General features: G+C 41.6%; 1 protein-coding gene across 1 annotated transcript in view; it reads left to right on the forward strand.

Moving 5' to 3' along the window:
• The first annotated feature begins 225 nt into the window (after window positions 1-225).
• Mctp (multiple C2 domain and transmembrane region protein) overlaps window positions 226-26955 on the forward strand; it is a 544727-nt gene continuing 517997 nt past the window's right edge. The window contains exon 1 of the mRNA XM_083140853.1: window positions 226-339. Coding sequence (XP_082996979.1) covers window positions 309-339 — 31 coding nt within the window. The 5' untranslated portion in view covers window positions 226-308. The remainder of the gene's footprint in view (window positions 340-26955) is intronic.

The raw sequence follows: 26955 nt of genomic DNA on the forward strand, positions 1-26955 counted from the left end.
GTATTTGTTTTCAATGTTCTTCCCAACAATGCGAGCATAATCAATGACACGGGATACAGAGCTCCTTCTGCGCAAGTCGTTGTTCAACTTTTCCGAAGACGAGTCAGTCGGTTGTGTGCCGGGCACGGGTGAAGGTTACGAGACGCAGCCGGCGCGTCAAAAACACGAAAACACGTGATATATATATATATTTTCTAGCATGTTGTCTCGTGCTGGAATGAATTAAGCGATGTAATCGCTGGCTGGTTGTGACATCAAGTTGTGATAATAGTCGGAGATGTGCCTGCCCTCTGTCGGCCAGGAGGAGAATGCTCTGTTGCCATTGCGTTCCGAGGAAAGGTAAGATTTGTTTTGTCTTAATCAAAAGAAAGGCAGCACACACTGAAAAGATGTGATAGTGGTCTAATCTCGTCCTGCTGGGACATTGGCACTTTGCCGGCCGGTGGTGCTTGTTAAACGTGCTTGTGCATGTCACGAAAGTTTGGTTTTGTATGTAGTGTTAAAAAAAACACGCAATGTTTACGTTCGAGTTGACAACATTTGTGCGTTATGAGATATTGATTCTTTAATGGCATGTCAAAATATGACATTGAGATGCGAGTAGCCTCATTGCACGTTCAGGCAGTGTTTTGTTTCAGTCATTTGAAGGTTCGATTATTCAGGGTACATCATGAGAATATTAGCAACAACAAAAAATCAACCCGGGCCTCTCGATGCCGTGGTGGTATCGTCGCCGCCTTGTAATCAAGTGGTCCCGGGTTTGATACCCGGTGGAGGCACATGGCACAGTGGTTCGGATCCAACTTTAAACTGTATGTCCAGTTCCGATTAGCCTATCTGTGCATAAAGTGGACTTAAACAAAATTCAAAACGAAAAAAAAAAATCCTTTAAGGAAAGTCACTTCAATTTGTTACTAATATTGCTGCAGACAGGCCATGCGATGACGAACATGGAAAATACTTTGAGTCTACATGATTCTATTTCAATATGGAATACAAAGTACTGTGAAATCTAGTTTTAAGAACGAAAGCTAATATGGTATAAACCAAGGACTCTCAAACTTTTTTCTTTTCACGGACGGCGCCCTTAGTGTTTCAAGATTTTTTTTCACCTAGGCCAAGTCAGAATGTAGGGCAATCTAACACTTGCAACGCTCAGTTAGTGTGGTTAGGTTGCTTGCCTTAAGTTAAAAAAATAAACACATATTTCAAATTCAGAAACATTTTATGTGTTAAAAATACTGAATAAGCACATATTTGGAACAATCATAACATTTCAGTGAAAATATTGGAACATTTCTCGGCACCCCAGCGCACCACGGCGCACACTTTGGGAACCACTGATATAAACAATGGATACATTTATGTGCGCAAAATAAAAGCGTAACTTTAGCATTAGGAAACCCAACCTATCCATTCGTTCGGGTGTGGTAATGCGAAATACCACAATCAAACGTTAATTTCTCTTGCAAAGTCGTTCCTGTTCGATTTCAGTCCTGACTTTCTAAATGACATGCTCTACGTACAGGTCAGACTCTAACAGGCATTTCGAAAAATTTCTTATTCTTTTATGAAGTACGTACTTAGGAGACTTGTTTATACCAAAAGTTTGCCGAAGCTTGTTTTAAGACCATGGCTCATTGGGCTATTCTAGACTGGATCTACGCTTAAAGTAGAATCCGATCCGCTCTGCAATGTGCCTGCAGTGGGGATCGAGCCCGGGACCCCTTGATTACAAGGCGGTAGTAGGAACCACTTAACCATTTGGGGAGACCCGCTTTCTTATTGCATGATCAACTAATAACTGTTACCTTACAAGATCGCGGTCTTTTTTGTACATATAAGGTATGATTGCACATCTTACTTCTTATTAGTACATTATTGCTCCTCTCGCTACTATGGAGTTCTGGTGCTGAATTTCAAGATACTAAGTTGTGGTTCTACTTATGTTTCTTCAAACTGATGCACTTTTTTTGTCAACCAGTACGAGTTTACTAGCCGTTATTGTCCCACCTGTATGTATAAATCTTGGTCCTTCTGGTGAAAACAGCAACGCTCTCTTGCTTTACTTCCGGTTTATTAATTTAAATTTTGGAGGTCGTGCTCAAGGTATATCATACTCGCACCCCTTTCGCGAGTGTTGTTTTTTTAGTGGAAAATGAACATTTGTGAAGAGTACAAATTGCTTGACTTGCAGAGGAATATACACATGAACTACAAAAACATGTACTTCGCAGCAAGGTGTTTTCAGTAACTTTTTATAGGAATGTGGCTCACTTCTGACATTATGGCGACTCTGATTGAGAGGTGTGCCAATCAAATGTTTAGGAAGTATTCAGAAACACCAAAGTTTCTTAGGTTAGTGCTTTGTTCCTTCTACGTTAATAAATAATCCATCCATCTCATACTATGAGCGTTTAAGATGTGTTACATGTAAAAAGAATATATTTAAATCGCGAGATGTGCAGTGCTGTAACGTGTTGCCTTTATGTTTTCGAGTTCGTCTCGTTCAGTAGGTACTATGTATTGAACTGTTGAGTGGGATTTATTGACTGTTTGTACAATTTTTCTTAACGAATAACCTCTAAGGGCTAAATTTATAATAACATCCTTCAGATCGGAACTAAGTTCCTTCACCTTACCCATTTCGAAAACGCTGATAGATAGACGATAGGCCTATAACAATACCTACGCCAGCATTCCGCTTGACGGGGAGCGCGCCTGCATGTTCAAACTTGTTCCGAAGTTGCAAACTGCACGAAATCGCCCGAATAGCGGTGGCGCTGTATGCGAGGAAGATTGAAACTCTTGCCTGTACGAATAACAATGTTGCATGAAACAGCGTGTTTTTCTCTTTTCACACAAATTATATGCTCTGTTTATACACTTTGAACATACATTTTTATTGACATTTGTTGGTGAAACCTTCATTAACATTAATTTCCAGGTACATATGAAAATGATTATATTTACTAGTAGATATTACATTTTTTCCTCGGAAATTCTATGTGTACGAATAACAATGTTACATACTGTACTCGTATCTTCTGAAACCAACTGTTAAATGTGCACGTCTTCTGAAAGTATTGTTATCGCTTGTTGACTCTAAATCATTTTGTAAAACTTAGACGTTCTTATTTGGAAATTCATTGCACGTATATTTGAATGTTATTATTACCGCATCACACGGAACTGGATTTCCAATAGGTATGCCCTAGTTGTCGCTGGACTTCCTATGAATTTGCTAGTTTTCGCCTCACACGATACTGATCAGCGTACTTGTAGATAGACTTTTGTTCCCATACGAGGGAAGTTGTAATGGCGGCCGCGTGAGAAGTAAACAATGTATCACTTCACATTTTTAAAAGCCGATAACTATTCAGCCGAGAGGAATAACGTTTCATATAAAACATTATTAGGTACATAACAATGGCGCTGCTTAAATACATACTTTACAACGTTTACTGTACACGTATGGAAGCATATTTTAGTTGTTTCAAATGTAAACACCGAGCACTCAGCATAGTCAACGCGCCTTTCATGCTGTATACGTTATATATTGCTGGAGTAACACTCGGAAACCACAGACAAAAACGCTCTTTTGCACACTCACAGATTATCTTCACATGGCGAAACTTTGCTCTGATTGGCTGTTCCACAGAATCCAGTCGAGGATGCAAATAGCAATTAGAACATGTCCTATTTCTCCAAACCAGTCAAACAGTCAGCCAGGCGGCCATGATTGCTACCTAGAAAGTTAGTTCAGGGCCAACTAGGGCATTCCAACTAGAAATCCAGTTCCGTGTGATAGGGGCTTTAGAGACTGCAGTGCAAGCGTCGGGTGCTTTGACCGCACTTGCCTGGAATCGTAAACTCCCCATTGCAACCGACAACTACTGCTGCGCTTTGACACTGAAATAAAAAGTGTATTTTTTGTGGTGTACTCTGGCATTAATTACATTTATGATTAACAGTTATTGGAAAAACAGTATAGACTTCTATTTGGTTTTATTCGTGAAATATTAGTTCTTTTATGTATTATGAAATTTTGGTGGTGCTGAAACATGCTTTTCATCACGGTAGGGTGATATGAATGTGGTCCGGACGATGTGAAATGTAGGTCAAAACAAGTCTGAAAACAGGTTTTATCCCCGTTTGCCATATTATTTGCTTATTTCATTTGTAAAGAACCAAAGATTTTTCCGAAGGAGACCAAACCTTTACCTACCTAATATACCAATCATCAAGCATTATAAAAACAGCTCACAGCAGGACACATATTAATACATGTCACGGTGTATTAATGTCAACCAGTGGCGGCGATTGGGTTCCAAAACTAGGGGGAAAGGTGCAAAAACTGAGGGGTCAAGGACAGTTTACTTTCACTTGGTAGATAAGGTTTAGCATAGTGCGGAGGCAAAAATGGCAAAAATAGGGGGCACTGCCCTCCAAATCACCGCCACTGATGTGAACGGTTCTTTTAAATAGCACAATCATAATAGCATGAAACCAAACGGAAGTATATTCCACTTCTTTCATAGTTTCTACAAGCCTGAGAATCACTTGTTAACTTTTAACAGTAGAAGTGTGAAATCGAAAAGAAAGCTTGTAATGCTTCTCAAGAATAGGGTTTTCACCAAAATTCTCCTCTCTGTTCCTTTAGAGTGTTGCGTTTCGTGGAAATCGAGCGTCATCGAATGCGTCCTCCAACTGAACGGTTTTAAATCACAACTCTCAGTCTAGCTGTGTTTATGATAAGAACTTCAGAGCCATAACTCACCAGTTCACTCTTCGCCTGCCAACGAATCTGCATGTGATTCTCACTGCCAGTTTATTACTTCCTGGCTTAGATCGCCTTGCTCTAAAAAGTGTGGCAAACGTACTAAACTATGCTCATTTGTGTTAACGAGACCATATCCTTTGGTTGTTTCATCATGCATTAAGCGATAAGGATTATTGATACATTAATTTGTTAATCGATTACTGAACTCATTGGTGCACGTCTAACATATATACAATAAAATATATCATAATTATTAGGGCTGAGTCGATACCACTTTGAGCCTATATACACACCGATGCCGATAACGATTCTGACCAATACTGTTGATCGAAAATTGTAAGTTGTTCAAAATATTGACTAATATTAGTGTGTAAGTATTTACTTCCAATTATATCCATCAATTTATTACAGTTTTGCTTTAAAACATACAATAATTACATGCATGGATGCCCGCAGGATTTTTTCAGAGAGGGGCAAGCATGGTAATATTTTTCCAGGGGAACAAACGAGACATACTTTACTCCATAATAGTGCTGACCCCTTAAAAACACTTATTCAGTTTGAAGATATGTTCCTGCAACACCCTTCCAATAATGAACATAACTTACTGTAAATGATATTAAATATGTGTATTTAATATGTAAGTTTATGTTAACATCCATTTTCCAGAGCGGAGGCCGCGGCACCCCTTGCCCCCTTCCGGACGCCCGTGATTACATGAGAATATGTAATGTAATTATATAATTATCAAATACAGTTTCTCCACACAATTTTGGTGCCAAATTAACGGGAACTTGGAATTTTGCATAATTTCCACGATAATTAGACTCTGCAAAAGTGCCGTGCTGCATTTTTTCGAACCTCACCAAAAAACTAAAATTCCAGAGAGGTATCAGCCGGTATCGGTAAATAAAATCTAACCGATACCTCTGATTAAAAGTTGTAGAAAAAAAAGAAAATGTAATCAGGGTTTTCAGTTACCACTTTGTTTTTTTCCAAGTTCTTTACTATTTTAATTTGGATATTTTTATTATCTCAAAACTTCTATACTGGGCTGTAGCACCATCAGCTCCCCCATGCGCACGCCAATGACTGAACCAGACACGGTTCGGCTTAGGTTGAGAAACCATTCCTGTGATGCATATTCTGTACGGTACGTGGTATTTTTTTACATATTTGCTCATAACACTTGAGTCTTTGCTCCATATTTACTCTAATGTATATTACAATAAAAGTGCATTACATTTTAACGGTAATGATTATATTACAATCTTAAAAGTGCATAACATTTTACTAGAAGAATTACATTTCATTAGGTTAGAGTATGCTGTGTTTGGTTAGGTTAGTTAACATAGATTCAGGTTAAGAGCTTATGTATTCCTGGCGATCGTTCTCTTTACTGATTCGTGTTTTCATTAAATTTGCGCTTTACAGGTATCACATTAAGGTGTGAATAATATTTTACGTTTCTAGCATTAGTTTGTCAGACGGGAGTATTGGATGCAAGATAGTAGCATAATGTTACAAATCAAGAATCAGGGGCACCAAATCACCAAAACCTTATTTCTGATTATACTGATTATGCATAAACATGGCTATTTGTTTTTTTTAAAAAAGAGTTGGATTTGCGTAGACAAGAATAAATTGAAGTTACCGTTGCACAACATAATAAATGTATCGCAATAACATGCAGCAATATAAGCTTACTTGTAACGAGTGCACTCACGGTCCCCGAAATGACGTGTCAGTCATACTCCGGCACGGGGCCAAACGTCGTTATGTGTACGGGAGACCGGTCGTGACTCTTACGGTCCAGGTTTTTAAGTTCGGTACTGAGACGGTCGTTTATTGTCGTACTAATGCGAGGCGGAGGTAAATACCTTGAAATGTTACACTGTTTTGTTTACCTTGGATATGTAGATTCGAACAATCATAACATACTAATAGCATAATATCCGATACCTGAAAAACATCAAATAACAACACTGACGTACGGTAAAAATGTGAATATATATTGTTTCAACAAAAAAATATTGCAATTAACAACTGTTTACATCGCCTCCTCAATCACTCTCTCATTCTCTCTCTCTCTCTCTCTCTTGCAACGTCCTACCCACGTGCTCCGCACTACACTAACAACACACTAAACCGTGCAATTAGTTGGACGGCAAAAGTCTACCCATCTGCGCTAACTTTTTGTCAGCCGTAGAACATGGACTCAGAATTAACTCAGGGCTTGCTGGGTGTAAGATAAGATTATACCAGCTTAATAGATATATTTATATATGTTTATTGTAATCTCAACACAAGGGTGTCCGTTAGCACACTTACACACGTGTCTTTACCTGAAACCCTTACCACGCGCGTGCATTTACTTGTACCACACACGTGCTTTTACCTGTACCACGCACGTTCTTTTACCTGTACCACCTTTGGTCTCGAAGAGAAAAAGGGGGGGCAGGGAACATCCAATTTATTCCTCGCTGTGAGGCGCCAGGGGGAGTATGGGGACCTAATTTTATTTAGGGCCTTGATCGCCGCTGACGTCACGGGTTCCCCTGTAAACGAGAGTAGGTTGTGCGTAGTACCCCAACCATAGCCGGGAATTGGCCGAAACCAATCGGTACTCCCGAATAACGGGCGCCGGGTAAAAGGATTAAAGGATGCCGCGACACCCCCGGCGTTAGCTGGGAATTGGCAAGCCAACCGGTGTCTCCTATGCAGGGACGGCAGGTTAGAAAGGAAGGTCCGGGTGCTCCCAGACAAGCCGGGCAGGTAGAACCTGGGCACCTATCAGCCTAAGCGAGCGGACCAGGTAGGTAGGTTGCTGCTAGGCTCTTCTTTTTCTTTCTTCTTTCTCCGTCCTTCCTTCTGGGATGGCTTCTAGTTCTCAGGCTGGGAGACCAGTTAACCCTGGATGTTTGCCTGTTTACATCAGGGAGCCAACTGAGCTCCGGGCCTGGCCAGGCCCGTTGCACCGGCGGCAAAAAGCCGAATAAGGTAAATTTCAGAATTCATTTGTCTCTGCATGAACGAAGTCGCCACCAGTCGGCGCGACCATCGATGCCAAATCCTAAATTTCTCGTTAAAAATTTAGTTTAAGTCTCTATTAATCAATAATAATCAAGTGAACGTGATTTTATATTTTATTAAACGCCTTTTTCTTCTTAAACATGTATAAGAAAAATCGTACTTTTAAAGTCACTACTTCTACATTGTGGCCTGGCTGCGCCGGCTTTATACTCGCGGGGCGGCGCATTTGTGGTGAAAATTTTAACTACAAGTACGCGTTGCTAACTCATTTTTTTTTACATATAGCAACCTTCGTACTGAGAAACATCCAAGAAATGACATTAAGAAAACACTAGTGGGAAAATCACTAGATGCACGTGTTAATATAAACTAAAACTGTGTGCATTCAGACAATACAATTAATAATGAGCCTCGCAGGACTCTGTAATTCTAAACAACTAGTTGAACAGTGTATATGACAATAATTGATAACATTTTCTGAATACAGCAACCACGCAGGGTCTAATAATAAACGAAGCTAATATACGTAGAGGTGGATCCGTTAGCGTTTACAGAATACAGCGACCACGCAGGGTCGAAGCTAATAAACGTAGAGGTGGATCCGTTAACGCATTTAAACTAAAAGTGTACGCTTCGCAGGAACATTTAGCATGCATTCTTCTTAACAAAATATAATATGGCGACCGCGCAGGGTCGTTAAATGTGGCGACCACGCAGGGTCGTTACACTCTCATTCACACATCTGAGGTATTTTTACATGTGAAGTACAGATACAAATCATGGATTTCATTAACATATCATTCCTTTTTAGTTTTAAACCTTTTTTGTGAATTTAGGTCATTTGTCTGCCAGCTCCTGTGCTCTTTTAAATTAATTTATGTACCAGCCCTCGGAAAGCGGTTATCTAAAAAAATTTGGTCGGCGTGGTTAAATCTTTCGTTCGAATGAACGTATGCATCCAGTCGTAAGCACGACATTTAACAAGTTTCTCGGACGGGGGTAATACACATAAGCCTCTCTCGTCCAATGAGAACAACTACACCATTACATAGTGATGCAAAACTTAATCGGCTCCAGCTGCCGGAATACACAAATCAATCGTCGGCGCGAGCAAAAATTACATCAGAAACCACTATGCAATAAAATAATACTACTTCACGCACACGACCTTGCAATATAAATTACGCTTTCCACAATTAAAAAGGACTCATCAGTCAACTATTGACAAATTAAATGGCGCGACGGGGCGGTCGGTTACACAAAAATGGAGCACACTTTGACAATTTACACTAAAAATTAAAGTAATGGAATGGAGCTTCTAACTCGGAATGCAGACAATTAAATTAGAACACCTGAACATGAAATGACCCTTTTTTTTATAAGAGTACCAAAAATTATCAGACACGGAAGTTAGGTTCGGGGTTCCTGAGTCACTTTGCAAATAAGTGAGACTTCGGCGTTAACAGTACGGTGTTGATACTAACAATGCACGTTTACATGGACATAGACCATCTGAAGAATACTCTACCGGACTCTGCTACATCGTGTGGTCATTCATCTCTCCTGGACGCGGGATTTGCACCCGGTTCCTTTGCGGCGAAATTGTTCTCCGAGGTCGATCGCGACGAAGGATGATTAAGACGATGTTGGGCACATTTCACTTCCTTAGAACGTCGGGTGTTCCTCTCGTCACTAGCGTCGGGTGTACGTGGTCACGTGCCGGTCCGGAATCTCTCTAGTGTCGGGCATCAATCAAGCGTCGTCCTGGAATCATCTCTCTCAGGTAACGGGCTTCGATTGGACGTCGATCTGGATTCGTCCTTCTCTCTCTCTCTCTCTCTGGTAACGGGCTTCGATTGGAACGTCGAACTGGAAACGTCCTTCTGAGGGTCGGGCAATGGTCGGAACGTCGAACTGCAAACGTCCTTTGGGCTTTGGGCAGTGGTTGGCTTTGGTGTCGTCTTTGGCGCTGGCTGGCTGGCTTCACCGGATGATGGCGATGCATCGTTGCAAAATTCCACCTACCCCTGCGAAAATTTTATCTTGAGCCGCCCCTGCTTGTGTTCTCGAATTTCTATCTTGTTCATTTATGACGTGGATGGAAGTGTGTCTTTTAAAAATAATTAAACATAGTTAAAGTATATGTTGGAAATGTATTGCAGAAAGCTGTTGTAATACAACTCTGCTTCAGAAACCCACGACTTCATTCAACCGTGTTCTTTGAAGCGAGTCCCATTTTAAGCATTCCACCTATTCGCTGCTATCTTGTTCGCTACTGCAGCGCCACATAGTGGAGATAGGTGGCGCCCTCTTTGTATAGCGTTGTTTGTAAGTTACGTGTGGTGTTCGTGCCTGTTAGTTAGCAGAAAAATTACATTTCTTTCAGTGCACTGTAAGAATCTAAAATGTGACATTGTTATCAAGACCTTCAAGTTTACGAAAACAACATTCGGGTTTTTATGCGGGAAAGAGTTACAGACGTAGAATGACATTATGAATCTACAGTCGTCGCCTTCGGTAAGTGCTTGTGTAATGACGGTACTCTTGAACCTCTGCACTACCTAGGAAGTGAAAAATGTTGATGGTTATGAACGATTTCTGTTGTCTTTAGCTCGCGATGATGTGTTATCTTGAAGTAATGTGTTGGTTTCATGTGATACTATTAGACTATAATTATCGGTTATTTGTGGTTTCCACGCCCTTAAATAAGAATTGTTACCTAAAACAGCAAAATCTATCGATTAAAAAATATCGGCGTAATTCTCGAGAACGTACGGACAACGAAGTTAGTAATAAGGTGTGTTTTACACAGCGTATATTGATACACTTGTAGGTTTAATTGTGTCTTCTGCAAATTAATATGAATTTGAATTTTTGGGTGCTTCAGCACTTAAAGCCTATTTTGCACCCGTCACGTTATACGGGGTCCAGCCCCTTACCTTACCTACATTAACTGTAATGACGTTAACTAAAATATTAAAACATTCTGACCGGTTAAAAGCTGAGGATGTAAAGAGGCACTCAGCACACATAAGGACAAACCCAGACGCCAGAGCCTCGTTAGTCTGCAAAACGCAGTCCAGGGTGTACTACGTGGAAGTGTGGTTGATAATTGGGTGTCCTATGTGGATCACCCCTTATACTCTTTTTGAGTGAGGTGAGTGTAAAGTCGGTCAATAGTCCCGTGTAATGTAACTGGCTTGCATAAAAAATGTACGTATGTGCCATGTCGTTTGGTGTGTTCCGTGCTAAAAAAAATGTCTTTGCAAAGTTGTTCATGTGATGTTCGTACACCTCGTTTTTTGGTTTTAAGTGGTATCTCGTCATAATTTCGACGCTATGTCAAATAACATCAGAAAGCATGATAGAAAAGAACGTTATAATGGGCCCTGTGTAAAATATTTACGCTTACAAAGATGCATAGAGGAGAAAATTAGTAGAATTATTTTAAAATGATAAAGAAATTACGCGTAAAAGTATTCCTACCCCTACTGTATGACCATCATGGACGCAGGGGGAGGGTAAAGGAGAATAGATTTGAGGCATTTAGCTTTCTTTCATTTAGCATTTAGCGTCGGCCCCTCTCTTCCCTAACATTAGCAACGGAAACACTTATTCTATGAATGCACTATATTTTATATTGAAAAGGGAAAATATTGATCAGATAACAGCATTAAATAAAATCAATTTCCCAGTTCATAACGAGTATCGAATCGATATTCCAATTTGTGTTTCACATGTATCTTATTGCCCACGAAGTTTTTGAATGCTGTAAAGGACTTACAACAATTTATAGTACAGTGGCAACCATTTGAAACAGATTCGTACCACTCTTGGTACTTCCCTATATTTTCATATACTTATACATAGTGTTTCAAAAGTCACGCAACCCAAGCTTTGAAAATGTATACCATGAAAACCGTAGGAGATATTTACACCAGACAGAAAATTATATAAGTTATTAACTTGCGGAAGGCACCGTTATTTTTTTTCCTTTTCAGAAATGCACTTTTGAATGAGAAAAATATGTAAGAAATTATCGAAGGGTCATCATCATCATTTCATAAACTGGCATATCCATATTCTGAAGAATAAGGCTATTATAATTCTAATTATGTAAGGATTTTCATAAATGTATGTAAACGCGTTCTGAATTATCCTTGTAGAAACTTCTTTTTAGGAAACGAACACTCTAGAATTGTCGTTCCGTGAAGATTGGTATCAACTTCAAAGCTACGTCACACAAAAAAATCCGCACACAAGAATAAATTGCAATGCGGCCTAGTTGTTAGACTTGCCAATTACCTACCTCTATCAAGTTAGTGATATACTTTGATTTTAACAACTTGGTAATTGTATTTACATTTGCGATTAATAAATAAATGCAAGGTTAATAGATTTTATGTGAAGACATTTGTAATATAAACAGCCAACATGTATTGTTGCAAATCCAATAAGATGGTTATTATAATTACGATTAACAACTTTTTTAAGGTTTTAAGAATGTCGAAAATACGTTACTTAAATGTAGGAGAGCTACGAGTTTGTAATATTTTAAGATATACTGTAAGTGAGCTGTTTTGAGTCACATTTCATTAGATATTTTTTTATTTGTCTATTTGTCGTAGTTTTTTTTAAATATACAAATCGAGATCACTAATGTGCTATGAATTTATCACCATTTCATACCTAACAACATAGCTACGGTGACATGCGATCTTAAATAGCAAATGGTAAATTCGGTCACCGCCGCAGTGTTATGGAACACATAACGCCATGGAAGGAAGTGGTCATTTCAAGATCCAAGTGTCCCACTTTTATTGTGGGTGACTGTACATCGGATAGGCGGATATATGTTCTCTATTTGTGCGCCAGAGCAATGGAAGTTAACCCACTCGGATGGGCCATTTCCTGCCGAAGGAGATGATGAAGGAGGCTACTTTTGGCGACCTTCAGAAGCCACAGAAGAAGATCAATAATTCAATACTCTGTCAGGGGACGCATTCTTACGCTGACAGCATCATCTTGCATCTGGCAGGTCGAAACACTTTACTCATCAGGCTTTTTGCCTTTGTGTGGAGCTCGAAGAATAACAGCTAAGGGCTTCATTACTTTGTTCTCACTCTTTACACTGACGAGGTTACATTGTTTAGACTCAACTTCCTAAGGCGTCTATTTACAACAAATAACTTGATAAACACTAGATAACAGACAGCCCTGATTTTACTGATCGATTGAATGCTGAAGGAACCTGGATTAACGAACAATTAAAGATCCTATTTTTATATAGTAGAAGTAAGGGCAAGGGCCAGTAGGAACAACAATAATTGCTGTGAACAAAGCATTGTTCGAATTGTTCAACACCATACATCATATTCGTGTTTGGTAAATACAATGTGAAGTAATAAAATAAAATTGAAAGCTTGTGTGTGGAGAAAAATTGAACACAAACTGTTGACCGAATACCTTTGTGAGTGTGTGTGAATTTACCCCATGTATTATAATTTTTTCCTCCAAAAATTTCAAATTCTATTATTCGGTTTGTTATCAACGACAATTTTATATTTCAACTACAATCGGCGCCCGTGGTGGTGTGGTTAGTACATCGCGCTACGACGTCAGGGGTCCCGGGTTCGAATCCCGGCCTGGGCATGGATGTTTGTTAGTGTCCATTCATCAATTTCATCATGTCATCACTCATCCCCATCTTCACAAATTAGCTAAAAGTGGCACAAAAAGCGAAGTAAAATAAAGCAACTCAATCAATCAATATTCCAACTGCTGTTACCAAAACGTGTTGTTAACTCAGGTAAAATATAACAATTGTTACTTGTAGCAAATATCAGTTACATGGCTTGATAGAAATGACTGTGCTTGTGTATTGAAAATTGATTGATTTGGTTTATTTTACTGTGCTTTTCTGCCATTTTTGGCTAATCGCGAAGATTAGATGACCGATGATATGATGAAATTGATGAAGGGACATTCACAGAGAACACCCATACTCAGGTCGGTATTCGAACTCGGGACTTCTGCTGGCGTCGTAGCGCTTTGTGCTAACCACTCCAAAAGTCACCAATGCAGGAAACATAAGGTTGTTTACCTAACTTATTATTTCATTGAGGTATAGGTGCAAGAAGCGATGATCATCATGAAGAAGAATTTTTTAGAAAGTTGTTACGTGTCAAATGTGAAATGGGACTACAGAGTTCGATAGATTTTTCACACTTCAAAAACAGCCGATGGTTGTTTTTTAAAGGGTGGAATGGAAATGGCACACTTAGGAAGAACAGGACACAAGAGCAGATGAAATCCACCTGTTACCGTTTAGGAGCTTGCCAACGAAAACATTCGCAAATTGAAGTTTGAGGGTCTTGTATTTCCCGCTTGGCGAGAGCTGCAATCAGAGCATCATTCACCAAAGCTCACTGGGCACGATTCCATCTTGAGACAGTTTCTTCTGGGTGTTCAGTCGATTGAGAATCGGATGGATCTGATACGCTGTTTCTGACATCCTTAGGGATGGGTTAAATTGGTTGGTTACGCGTGTACATGTGAGATAGAAATTCTATAGGTGTGTTGGTCGCATTAAAATGCAGGACCTTCCCCCTTCTCTATTGAAGATTTTTACATGTTGAGGAAAATCTGATTTACTATGAGCAGTTTTTTTATTTGGTCAAACGAAGTTGATCTGAGGATCACGTTATTGGTGAAAAATTACCCATATTATCTCTTCTGTTAGTTTGTTCTTAGGAGTTTCGTTTCTAGTTTTTATCCCACCGTCGTGAGGACAATTGGGAAGTTACTTCAAACGAAGCAGCGGGCTTCGGTCTCGAAAGCCTGAGAAAACAGCGGCGATGGGATTCTATGCGCTGACTCGTGTCACCCAATGAAAAAGCCGCTCTGGTAGACCCTGACCCTTAGAATTTAGTTAGCATGAGTTTTAATGGTTGAGGTATTTATTTGATAAAAAATAAAGAATATATTTATAATTATTATTTGCCTCTTTGGAAAGAAGGCCATATTAGATTGTTTTTTTTCTTGGCGGGCGTGTGATTAGGTTATGTTTGGCTTGAAGGAAGATTAGATTAGGTGTAGATTGGCGGAAGGTCAGATTAGGCTAGTTTTTCTTGTAGGAAATGTTATTACTAGGTTAGGACAAAAGGTTAGAAACACAGGTTAAGATTATATTATTTTTAATTTATGATTATTAAAAAAAAATGTGAAGTAGTGAGTTTCTTCATGCTGAGTGAGTTCTTTCCACTGCACACAAGAACACAAATATCTCTATCCCCGGAATCGGTGGAGCAATGCCGAGCTTAACGGCAGAGAAGGGAGGGTGCGGGTAGATCGAGTGGGCAGAGCGAAGCAGTTCACGCTGCTGGGAAGGCTGGTAACCGCAGTCGCTTTCCCCACTCCAAGCAATCCCGCTCCCTCTCACGTGTTCATTGGTGGAGCTGTCTAGCGTCACTACTTGCGAAGAGACTTGTTTTTGCTCCAGAGATACCCGAGAAAGAGTTGCAGAAAGCAGCTGCTGGAAAATCACTTTCGAGAGCCTTCAATATTCTTTCAGCCTTTTTACACACCAACTTCTTGCATTAGGCATTGAAGTTTGGCCAAGGAAACCTGAATCGAACCGAATGTGGTCTGCGAAATGTCCAGACGGCGGAAATGTCACTCTGAATCCTGGGGGAGGGAGCTGAGTGACACTCTTTGCCCTTTTATCGAATAGCAATTCCCCAACTTGGCTCTCGTACTACGGAGATAAAGGAGCTGGAATTTTCCCAGTCAGATGGCGCCACGGTTTCGCTGCGAATGGCTGATTGGTCATTGTTAAGTTCACGCGCGTTTTACTTTCCTTATCTTGAACTTTTCGGCACTTATGTCTTCCCTTTTAGTGCGACTTTCACTCTGCCGATAAGAGAAAGACCGTGGAAGGACTCAGACGCAGCACTTTCAGATCGCTTCAACTCAAGGTCGCAGTAACGATGCTAAAGGAGGACGGGGACCAGGCGTGTGCGTGTGTCCGCCGTTACACACACAATCACCCCCCCCCCACACACGCCAGTATATATATCTCAAAACATGTAACAATGTTTTACCCATTTCTTGTCTAGCTGGAGTTCAGTTACAACCTTAGTGACAATGAAGTTCGACCAGTCACAAATATAGGAGTGCATTGTGAAAGAAGGAGAACACATGCTTATGCTGAACATATTTTATTCAGCAGGCTACATGGAACAAAAGAAAACATAAATTTCCGATGCAACGCAGCAATGTATGGTGTCCACACAAAATAAAACATTTTCGTCCATCTACACGTGACATTGAAGTTCGACCACTGTTAGAGGGGATCCTGTTTACCATGGTGTGACGCCGCCCCGTCGGCGAATAACTGTGGCAATGCGTCGGGGCATGCTGTGGATGAGTCGTTCAAGGTATTCCACATCGATGCGGTGCCATTCCTCCTGCAGGCAGGCGATAAGAGCAGCCACTGTCGATAGAGGGCTGCATAGTATGCCTTTTACCTACCCACTGCCCGCTTGCCCGCGAGGACAGGTATACCTCCTCGCCTGCCCACGGCAACGAGTCGACTTGCGTCTTTACCCGGGTTCTTGTTCTTCAAGGCGCTCTGCGCTTACAAGGTAACTGGGCATTCAACAAGACCCGGGCGCCTGCAAAACCTGCTGGAAGGAAACAGCCCTCCGGCAGCGTGTCGCTCCAGGTGTTTCATCACCACGTGGACAGCTACAGCCAGTGTTGCCTACTTACGTAGCTCCTAAATCCTACGAAGTCCTAGGAGGAGCTCTCTCCTCCAAGGAGAATTTATATACTTGGCAATTTCAGTTCAGCGTAAGCAGTTTTTATCTTTTTGCCAGGAAATGCACGCAGTATTACAGCTTCATTTATCTAAATGAATGATCGAGCAAACAAAAATCTCCTCACTGAAAACTAATTGTTTTTCATTGCATGGTACCTTAACCAGGCACGCAGTGGCGCAACCAGAGGGGGCAGGATGCATTGCTCACAACCTTGGACGGAAATTAAGTCTAGCGGAGGGGTCAGGGTGGGGGTCAAACATTAAAGTACAAGTAAAAACAGGCTAGCAGAATTTAAGAGTAGCAGGGCTAAAGGGTACTCAAGATGGAATTAATTTTTATATTTTTCTTGCATTTTCATTCCAGACGGCCAACGGCACCTGCAAGGGGGGGGGGGGGGAATGGAGGGGGAATTGCAACCCCTTGATTTCAAATTTTACGAAAGTAGAAATATGTTATAAAATATTATACAGTCTCATCAAGTTCAATGCCGTAGCAAAGGGGTAGCGGGAGTCGGCCCTGAGCGCCGAACGATCTAAGTGAGAAAAGTTTTAAAACAGAGAATGCTATGGCGGCCCGTGATATTATTTGCTATTAATGTTGGTTTGTTACGAGTTGGATGAATTGATTATGTAATACGTCGCTCCATATGAAAAGAAAATATTGTAGATGGAAATTTTACATGCCATATGTATGTACATTCGGAATGCATTTATCATGCACTTTCTTTCTTTCAAAAACAGTTTGTGTGCTTGTTTTCCATTATTAGCTAATGTGAAATTGACGTGTTGAAAAAAAATATTTCTAATCCTCTGTTTCAACACAAATACGTGAGAACGGACTTCTACCCCCTCTTTGCGTGCCCTTTTTGCGTGATTTATGAGGATAATAATGCCTTTCATGCTACTTTATTACTATTATTGTGATTGTTGTTGTTGGTACGTTTATCCAAGTACTTGAAACCCCCCTCCCCAAACGAGGGTAACGGCAATGCCCCTGGCTGGCTACGGCCCTGGTGTTCGCAGTAGAACAGTGTGTTGTTCGACTCGCGACCTCGGCGTCGAACGTGACATGTTTCAGTCCTGCCCTATATCACTATATATACGTATATTGGTTGTTTAGGATATATACTTATGGATCCTGTGCCACGGAAAACCTATTTCAATGTGTGTGTGTGGGGGGGGGGGGTAGCAACATTCGTAAATCTCATTTCATTGGTGATGTGGCGCCTACCCAGCGTCGAATAACATGGGTACCTGGGGGAAACCCTGGGGGGTAAAGGCGGTCAGGGGCGTGATGCTGATCACATCACCCCCACTCACGACCGGATCAAGAAAGTGTGGGGCGTTACCCCCACACCCCCTATACGCCTTCATGGCGTGGTGCTAAGCACAGGGGAACACTTTACCTTTTTTTTTTTTTTTTTTTATGTGGCTTACGAAGCTTTGAGTTCCCTTTTTTAAGTAGTGAAAATCTATTGCAGTTGGCAACACCGCAGAATGGTGTGGGCACGGTGCAGTTTCTACTCGAAGCAACTACGTCATGCAGAGGGAGGGGTCTGCAGTTGATGGAAAGAACGAACTGAGACCTACTAGGTATCGTAAGACTGCGGGTACCCGGCGGGTCTACAATGCCTGCCAGGAACGATCTGGGCAGGTGGGCATACAAGCTGCTCAAGCGAGGATGTTGCGCAGGTTGCATGGCATTTCAGGAGCGATGTCTCGCGAACGGGTCTGCTCCAGGTCTTGTGCAGGCCTCTGACTGTCGAGGGTCCCCTCTGTTGCACACGTCGCTTAAGAACACGCCACACATTCTCAATGGGCGAGAGGTCGGGACTCGATGGTGGCCATGGCCGAGTTCGCACGTGATGGCGAGTCAACCATTCTCTTGTCAGCCGCGCTGTATGAGGCCTGGCATTGTCGTGTTGAAAGATGAGACGCCGGCTGTGGAACAGGTGCCTTCGCACTGTGGGAAGATGCCGCTCCAGTATTCGTGCCCACCGTAGTCGATTGCCTTTGTTCAACATGGAAAGGAAGGGTTTACGTTTCGCCTTGTACACTCGGTAACCGCATCGCTGTAGGTAACGGCGAATGGTTCTGGTTGACACTTCAATGTGAAAGCGTTCTCGAGTCCACAGTCGTAATTCGGCCACAGAAACATGATTGTTGGTCTGGATATAGCGCCTAAATATCCGTAGGTCACGCACGCTCAGCAGGCGTTTTCGACCGGGGGCCTTACCTGGCTCTGTAGTACCCGTATTTTGGTGGTGTTTGATGATGCAGTGGACGGTTGACTTGGGTAAGTTCAGTTGGCCCCCTATTTCCCGTTCACTGAGTCCATCCCGTTGCAACTCCACCACTCTTCTCCTCACGGTGTTGTCAATAGGTTTGCCCCTGGCCATAGTGATGATGCACTGCGGTTCCTCGGTGCACAGCACGCACTTATATACGGCGGACTCCCTTATCGTGTCCGTGACGTCATGCTTCCGTCGAATGCGCGACTATCTGGAATTTTTTCCGTATGGGTCTGGTGCCTGGTCGAAGTTCAATGTCACGCGTATAGTTCCCCGTTTTCGTTCTTTACGTGACCTTGGGTGCAACATGCTGGGATCACGATTCTTGCCTGCTCACACGCCTCCTCTTACACACATGCGTCACTTCTGCGGGTCACCCATTCCACCGCCTATGCCTCTGTGCATTTAATCACGTATTCCTTCCTGGTCGAACTTCATTGTCACCAAGGTTGTAGTACGCTCAATGCGTTTGCAGAACCAAGAAAATACAGACGTTATTTTCTGTTGTTAAAAAATTAAAAATCTTTCTCTCATTATTATCGGAAATATTTATGTCGTAAATATCAAACGCCTGTTCAATTTCTCATACCGGTAACGAAAAGACACTAAGCACTAAACTTCTTTCTCTTCTTCATCCTCTTGCAATATTCACTTGGTAATGTTCGTTTGAATGCAAGTGACGTTAATTTATGTGACTAGTACGTTTTGATTCAATGCTATACCCTGTCCCAATTATCTCTGGAGCAAAGCCGCGCATAGCGCCAGAGAAGGGGAGGAAATCGAGTGGGCAGAGCGAAGCAGTGCACGCTGAAGTCTGGTAACTGCAGTCGCATTCCCCCCCTTCACGCAATACCGTTCCCTCTTGCGTGTTCATTGGTGGAGCCGTCTCGCGTCGCTACTTGCGCAGAGACTTGTTCTCGTTCGCCTGCTCCAGAGATAGCTGGGACAGGGTATAGTTTAAGGAGCATGACACTTGCACACCTAGTCCAAATCGCTAGTAAGTGAAAATTAAAACAAAATAAAATGTTGAAAAGAAACTAAAACAAGCGAAGGGAAGCACTTGACTGAATCGCATTACAATGGGACAATTTTGATGCCAAGTTCGTATTCCACTACTCCCGGGAATGTATTCAGACAACGAATGAAAACAAGTGTCTGCGCAAGTAGTGACTCAAAGGGCTCGACCAATGAACGCGTGACAGGGGAAGCGAGTGCATGGAACGGCTACCGCTACCAGTAGTTTGCAGCAGCGATCACTGCTGTGATCCGTCCACTCGCTTACTCCCCATCTCTTCAGTTGGTCCGCAGATTCTCTCGGATGTTGGCTCTTCCTCTCATCACTCGCAGCATTCACACATCGATTCGTGATTTACATGTCGACCAAGAAATGAGATTTCTTCCGGCCGCATTCATTATCATAGCTATGCGTACCAGTCGCCAGAACCAAGCAGGTACACTTTCCAGGGTGATCTACAAGCCAGGAGGCTCTCACTTGATAAGAACCTTCGGGGAATCGAACACGCGAACTGGTTCGTAGACCCGTCATCATGAACGCATGATCCAAACTCTGGAGATGAGGTGGTTAATATTACAGGATTTATGACTTCAATCCGGCGGCGCTGAGTGTGAGCACAGAGTCTTTAAAAATGATGGAGCAAATTTCCTTCTCGCCCTGGCGACCTCATCAATAAGCCCCTTGGCTTCACTCCAGCGGACGGCCCCGTATTCGATTCACATCCGATTTTCCGTTGGCTGCCTTCGTTTCTTCGCTTAAAGGCAAGAGACCATTGAAAGCGCTTCTCCAATTAAATAGGAAGGATCCTTAGCGTATTAAAAAAGTGCAGTGCTTATCAAATTGTAAGTTCCGAGGGAAAATGTTGGAGCTGAGACTATGTTGTTTGCTTCAATGGTTTTTGTGAGGCAAAGTTTATCCTGCAGGCGATAATTGCGGATGTCAGTAGCGATCATCGCTTACGTGTAACAATAGACGCTTGAACGGTCAAGATGGAATCGCTAGGGATGTTTGCATATTCCATTGGTAATTTTAAGACAGACTCGCAATAATTAAAATAATAATACTTGTATGTTCAAAGACTTCCTCATGTTCCTGCTTTTCACCATGAAAAGTTAAACGTTTTGATCCATCAACCGGAGAAAGAAGTGGAAGAAAATGCCTGAAAATATCTTCACAGTGCACAGTAGAGAAATATTTATCTTGTCATCAAAGGGGAGCTCTGGCTACCTAAAATAGTATTAGTCCATCTGCCCACCAAAATAGCCTACACGAAACATTTTCGGAATGAATTGTAGCTAATCTAAAAGTACAGAGAGAGAGAGAGAGAGAGAGACAGACAGACAGATAGGAAATAATATATAAAAAAATAATTGAGGATCGGAGAAAGAAAGAAAGAGAGAGAGAGAGAGAGAGAGAGAGAGAGAGAGAGAGAGAGAGAGAGAGAGAGAGAGAGAGAGAGAGAGAAAGGAGGTGATAGAAAAACTGACAAAGAAAGAAAGGAGAGAAGGGAAGAATAGAAAAAGAAAGAAATTGAGGTATGGAGGAAGAAAGAGGGAGTGAGAACGGAGGAGAAAGGTAAAAATAGATGGGTGGATAAAACTATAAAAATAAAGAGAGAAATAAAGACAAACAGGAAGAGAGAGGGGGGAGAAAGAAAGAGAGATAATCTTGGCAGTCATTACCAAATATTACTTCCCCTTGAGTCCATTTCAACAATATTCTCTTTGAACGATGTCCGTAAGGGTGATGCTTGACTTTTTCCAACAATCACTCCCATATATTGCCATCTTTCATGCATTCGACAATCTTTATTGTATAAAAGATGAATCAAAAATGGGGTTAGAACCACTGATATGAAATGCAAATGTTCACGAGAGATCGATCACCGGCCGTAATTCGGTCGGAGCATGGGACACTGAACTGAACAGCTCATCAGCTCTTATGGCCTCCAAGAATCCATATCAGGCTTAGGCCGTTATTGCTCGGAAATGACAAAGTTCACGTCGGCGGAGCTCCTCGGAAAATTCCCGCCTTGCTCTGACCAAACCTGGCAATCAAAGGAAACTATTCTTGTTTCTGCACCTTTCTGCACGGTAATGTCATAGGCATTCATTAACAACTTTCTTCAAGGTTCTCTTTGTTTAACTTCCACAAGTCGCGCGTTGTTTATTCAGGAGAAAGGCCGCATCTTGTCGTAGGATTTGCAATTGTCACTGTTTTTTAGGTCAATTTTTAAATAAAATCCTCTGACCATGTTTAAGTTCCACTTCTGATTAGTAGTATGTAAGTTTGCAATGCCTTCTTGGTACGAACAATCAGCTACCAGCCTTCCCAGCAGCTTGTACTGATTCGCTCTACCGACTAGATTTCTCTTACTTCTCTGCCGTTATGCGCGGCCTTGCTCCAGAGATAGTTGGGGCAGGGTATATTGCAAGTTCGACCGCCGATTCACCCCCTAAGTTTAGCTCGTAAATCATTCAGACGTCTTGTGCTGCCACAAAGTGTTTAAAATTAAAACCATTCACAATTATAGTACTGCAGGAATTACAACTGGGTGACAAACACTACGGCTTGTTTCTGCGAGTGTTCATGATGGAGAGAGAGAGAGACACCACATCTTTCTTTGTTTTCTGATGAGACCTACTTTGATTTCCACGGGTGTGTCAGTTCAAAAAATAACCGTACTGTAACTTCGAGGAATAAGAAGTCACATTCTTAAAGTGCGTCTATTGTCATTTTCAGTTTTCAGATGAGTTTAAAGTAATTTTAATTAAATCTACTGCTTTGTTGACATTGTGTTAGTTGTTGTTGATATTGTTGCAGAGGCACTACAGTTTCACGTTCTTCGTAGTTGTCGTTGGCATTGCTATAGCTTAACGTGAAGCCGCGAGCAGGCAGTCGCACGGTGGATCATGCTCACTATATTTCAAACTAACTTAGGCGACCATGCAAATCTCCTCACGTGCTGATTATTCTGTCCACAAGTGTTGGCTTGCAGTTTGATCTCACACGTCACCTTCATTTCAAATGGGCAAACTTTAGTGATCTAAAGTTCACTGCATGAAACTTGAGCTCTCTGGAAGTGCTTGTTTGATCTCCATCTGGCTGCCACGAAGGCGATATCTCAGGAATGCAATATTAGGCTCGACTCGATGCAACGTATAATTTAATAAATGGCCCTTGTGGGTCGGAGAGAAATTGAGTTCTTTCTGTCTTCTGGGAGAACCGCCAGCTGACAGCTTATTGGGAGGAGGAATGAGGTTACGGCCGTGCTGGTTGATTGGCCGGCAGGAGAGAGCAACAGAAGATATATACACTTTACATTGTTTTGTGTATAATATAGGCTATTATGAATTGAATCGATCGAGTTCGTGACACCTGTGGAGAGAAAATATAATGCGGGCATGAAGTCAACAAACATCGGCTTCTCCCTTATTCCTCCAGGAAAATTCCAATGGTTCGAGCGTTCTTATTCCCAGGATTCTGGAGTTGATGGACAGCATACTTATTTTCGGAACCTTGAAGACGTTCCTAAACGTAATAGTAATGATTCTGTTTAGTTAGAACCAGAAAACATATTTTTTGCTTTGCATGTTTAGTTCTTTTGGGTTATTGGTAATGTTTAGTATTTTTTTTTTTACTTCTTTGTTGTATTTTTAAATACAACAAACCTGCATTAGCAACGTATGACACGGGGGAAGGGGGGGGGGGTTCACACCACAGAATGCTCGCACCAGAACAGGCACCCCTCCTTCTCCTGTCTGTAAAACATATTCCCTGCACATATGCTACGGGTAGACTGTGGTGACACGATGCACACGCAAAAGAAAAACGATCCGGTTCGAGTGACACGAAGGTGACAAGTGTATGTTCGTTAACTAGTGACCAATCTGAAAGCTCCCTTAGCGTTTTTTTTTCCTCCTCCCAAAATTCTAAATCGAAATTTCATCATTTACTTTGACTCAGGGGCAAAGAGAGCAGTAACGAAGCCAGAAAAAATCTCTGAATTTCGAAAATGAGTACGGAACATTGTATAATAATGATGCCGCCATTATATGTCCAAATATTATTTCAATTAACTGACGTGTACGAGGTAGCTAACAATTTTTTTGATGGGCGAGCGGCCCTCATCCTCCTGTCTCCCTTTCGCGTTGCCACTGAAATAGTGAAATCGCAGAGAGAGAGAGAGAGAGAGAGAGAGAGAGAGAGAGAGAGAGAGAGAGAGAGGCGGAGGCAGGCAGCTGCAAATAAAAAGTACAATAGCACTTAATTGTTTACAACCTTTAGTCTCAGTAGTTTAAACCATTAAATATCCGGTTGTGTCGAATTATTCGTGTGAAGCACGGTTCTTTCGCCATGTATGAGCAATTCAAGATTACATTTAAAGGCGGCCGCTCATAAGGACGATACGGACCCCGCACTGCCGTGTGTAACCACAAGTGAACAAACATTACGTTAACATTTATATATTAGCTTTTACATTGTCTGAATTGCAAATATTCCATTGCTTATAGATCGTTGGTTAGTCGGTTCTGTATTCATTCTTCCGCGACAATTGCGAAGTTTAGACGCCACCGTGCGGGGGAATACGCAACTTGGAGAGAAATGTGGCGGGGCGCCGTCCTCCCACTTTACGAGACGTAGAGCATTCTCAGGCGCGGTCGCGAGGGGTAAGAGGCGAGGGAACCGGGGGAATAACACGCGCGGGATCTGTGCCTGGGAGGACGGAGGGTTTGTCGCCCGAAACCCACCCCCTAGGCGAAACTGGCCCCCTCTCCGGAGACCGGTAAACAATGAAGAGTTGCCAGAAGCAATGAAGTTAACATAAGAAAGAAAATTACCAACAGTTGAAAAATATCATTCTGTATTCCATAATCTTATTCACTTATGACATTAGAGTAGAGCAATAAATAACGCAAAATCAATGAGGAAGAAAATATCGGTAACTGAAAATGTACAGACTCTTGCTTGATTTTTGTTATTTACCGTCGCTTTCTGCTACTTTTCGGTAATCACGACGATGAGGATGAGTGATGATATAATGAAATTGATGAAGGGGCACTCGCAAAAAACACCCATGCCCATTCCGGGATTCGAACAGGATCCGTGGCTTTGTAATGCGATATGCTAGCCACGGAAGTCGGCTATAGATTCTTGTTACACGCAAATTTATCGTATATACGCATGCGTTGTATTTCTTCTGAGTTTAGTGAAAAGCACATTTGGATTACAATGATGTGGAGTACATCATGTAGATTTAATTACATGTTTTGATTAGCACGTTTGAAAAAAAATCCTGATAATGTGACAAAGTTGTCCAATTTCTTTTCGAGGCGGATGTTAAATAAATTAGAAACTCGTCATCTAAACTCACCAAGAGCCGTTACAGGAACCTGTGAACTACAAATTTCTTAAAATTTGGCAAAATTGTCTGGCAACCCCGAAGCAATAAAACGACCGGATAGGAAGACGATAGTATTGACACTTGTTGTTTCTTCGTTTCCCATGGAAAAGTGAAGCTATTTCGGTACTTGTGTGCTGTAGTTGTGCATTTGTCGCGATGGACAGTGTGGAGAAATTGTTAGTGCGAAATTTTTCTACCAGAAGTCTGCATGAAAAAAATAAACATAAAAAACCTAGGCCGAATTTGAATCTAGAACAAGTGTCAAAGAAGGGAGGTCGTGAGTTCCCTCGCAAATTTCGCGTTGAAGAACAGAAGGATGAATTTCAGTTACAAGCATGTCTGAATATTTCTGGTAAGTTTAAGTTTTTACTTTAGAGCTTCTGGTAACGCAGATGTCACCTTTCCAGTGAGATATTTATTTTGGTGCCCTATTTCACATATCAATTAGTCATGTTGGACAGGAAACTTTTTCTGTGTAACTTTTTTACTAGAAATGTTCACGATCAATGCACGTAAATATTCGTCATTGTGCTTATCAAGTTGTGTAAAAATTAATATCCCTTCTTCCGAATTTTCCCCTCTGTTAAACGACTAAATCTGTTAGAATTCTATTTCTTCTTCCATCTTCTTCGCATTACTGTTAAATAATTATTAATTTATTATAATATGTGCAAACGTGTAAAACATGATATTCGGTAAACACGAACGTATCAATTTCTTATCACGTTGGCTGTTATACGAAATTCATAATTTAAACTCACATTACTAGTAGGCAGAGCAAATTTGTGCCGGCCCCCGTGGCGGAGTGGTTAGCACATTGCGCTACGACGCCAGGGGTCCCGGGTTCGAATCCCGGCCTGGGCATGGATGTTTGTGACTGTCTATTCATCAATTTCATCATATCACTCATCCCCATCTTCGCAAATTAGCCAAATGTTACACAAAAGGCGAAGTAAAATAAAGCAAATCAATAGAGCAAATTTGTGAGCTATCGCCCCTCCACTTTGGTTCACCACGAGCCGCCACAAGTAACTTTGTCAGACATTTTGAGAATCTTTAGGCTATTCAGGTCATCTCGATGTGGTCTCAATTTATATCCCCCTATCCGTTTCCCGTCTCAGCGTCGAAAGCAGCCACGTGCGTGTGTGATCCGTATAAGGTTCACCTTGCACCATTCTCTCAAACATCCATGTTTCATCTTCAACGTTACAGATAATGGCGAGTACCCGGTTTTCCCAGTATTCTTTCTTTCCAATGGGACAAATTGCACTTCCACATCTTTGTCGCTTCATAACTAATGGAACCAGAGAAATTCGAAGGGTGGTTGGAAGAAATATTTTCTGGGACTCTGCTTCGGTGATCATGGTTTCTAAGATTTTCTTCTTCAACCATTTGCTCTTTATTTCTTATTACCTTACTTTCTCTTTTTCTTTCTTTATCTCTATATTCTTCTTTTCTGTTTATCCTATTTATTTTCTCTTCTTTTTCTTCCTGTACCTTGCAATCAACATATCTTTCTTTCCTATCTCCGCTACATTCTCTTTCTTTTCCCGTTATCCCTTTCTCTCTCCTTATTTGTTTCTGTATTCTTCTTTTGTTTAGCTCATT

This window comes from Lepisma saccharinum, chromosome 1, assembly GCF_977018435.1.
Source record: "Lepisma saccharinum chromosome 1, izLepSacc3.1, whole genome shotgun sequence".
Classification (NCBI taxonomy): Eukaryota; Metazoa; Arthropoda; class Insecta; order Zygentoma; family Lepismatidae; genus Lepisma; species Lepisma saccharinum.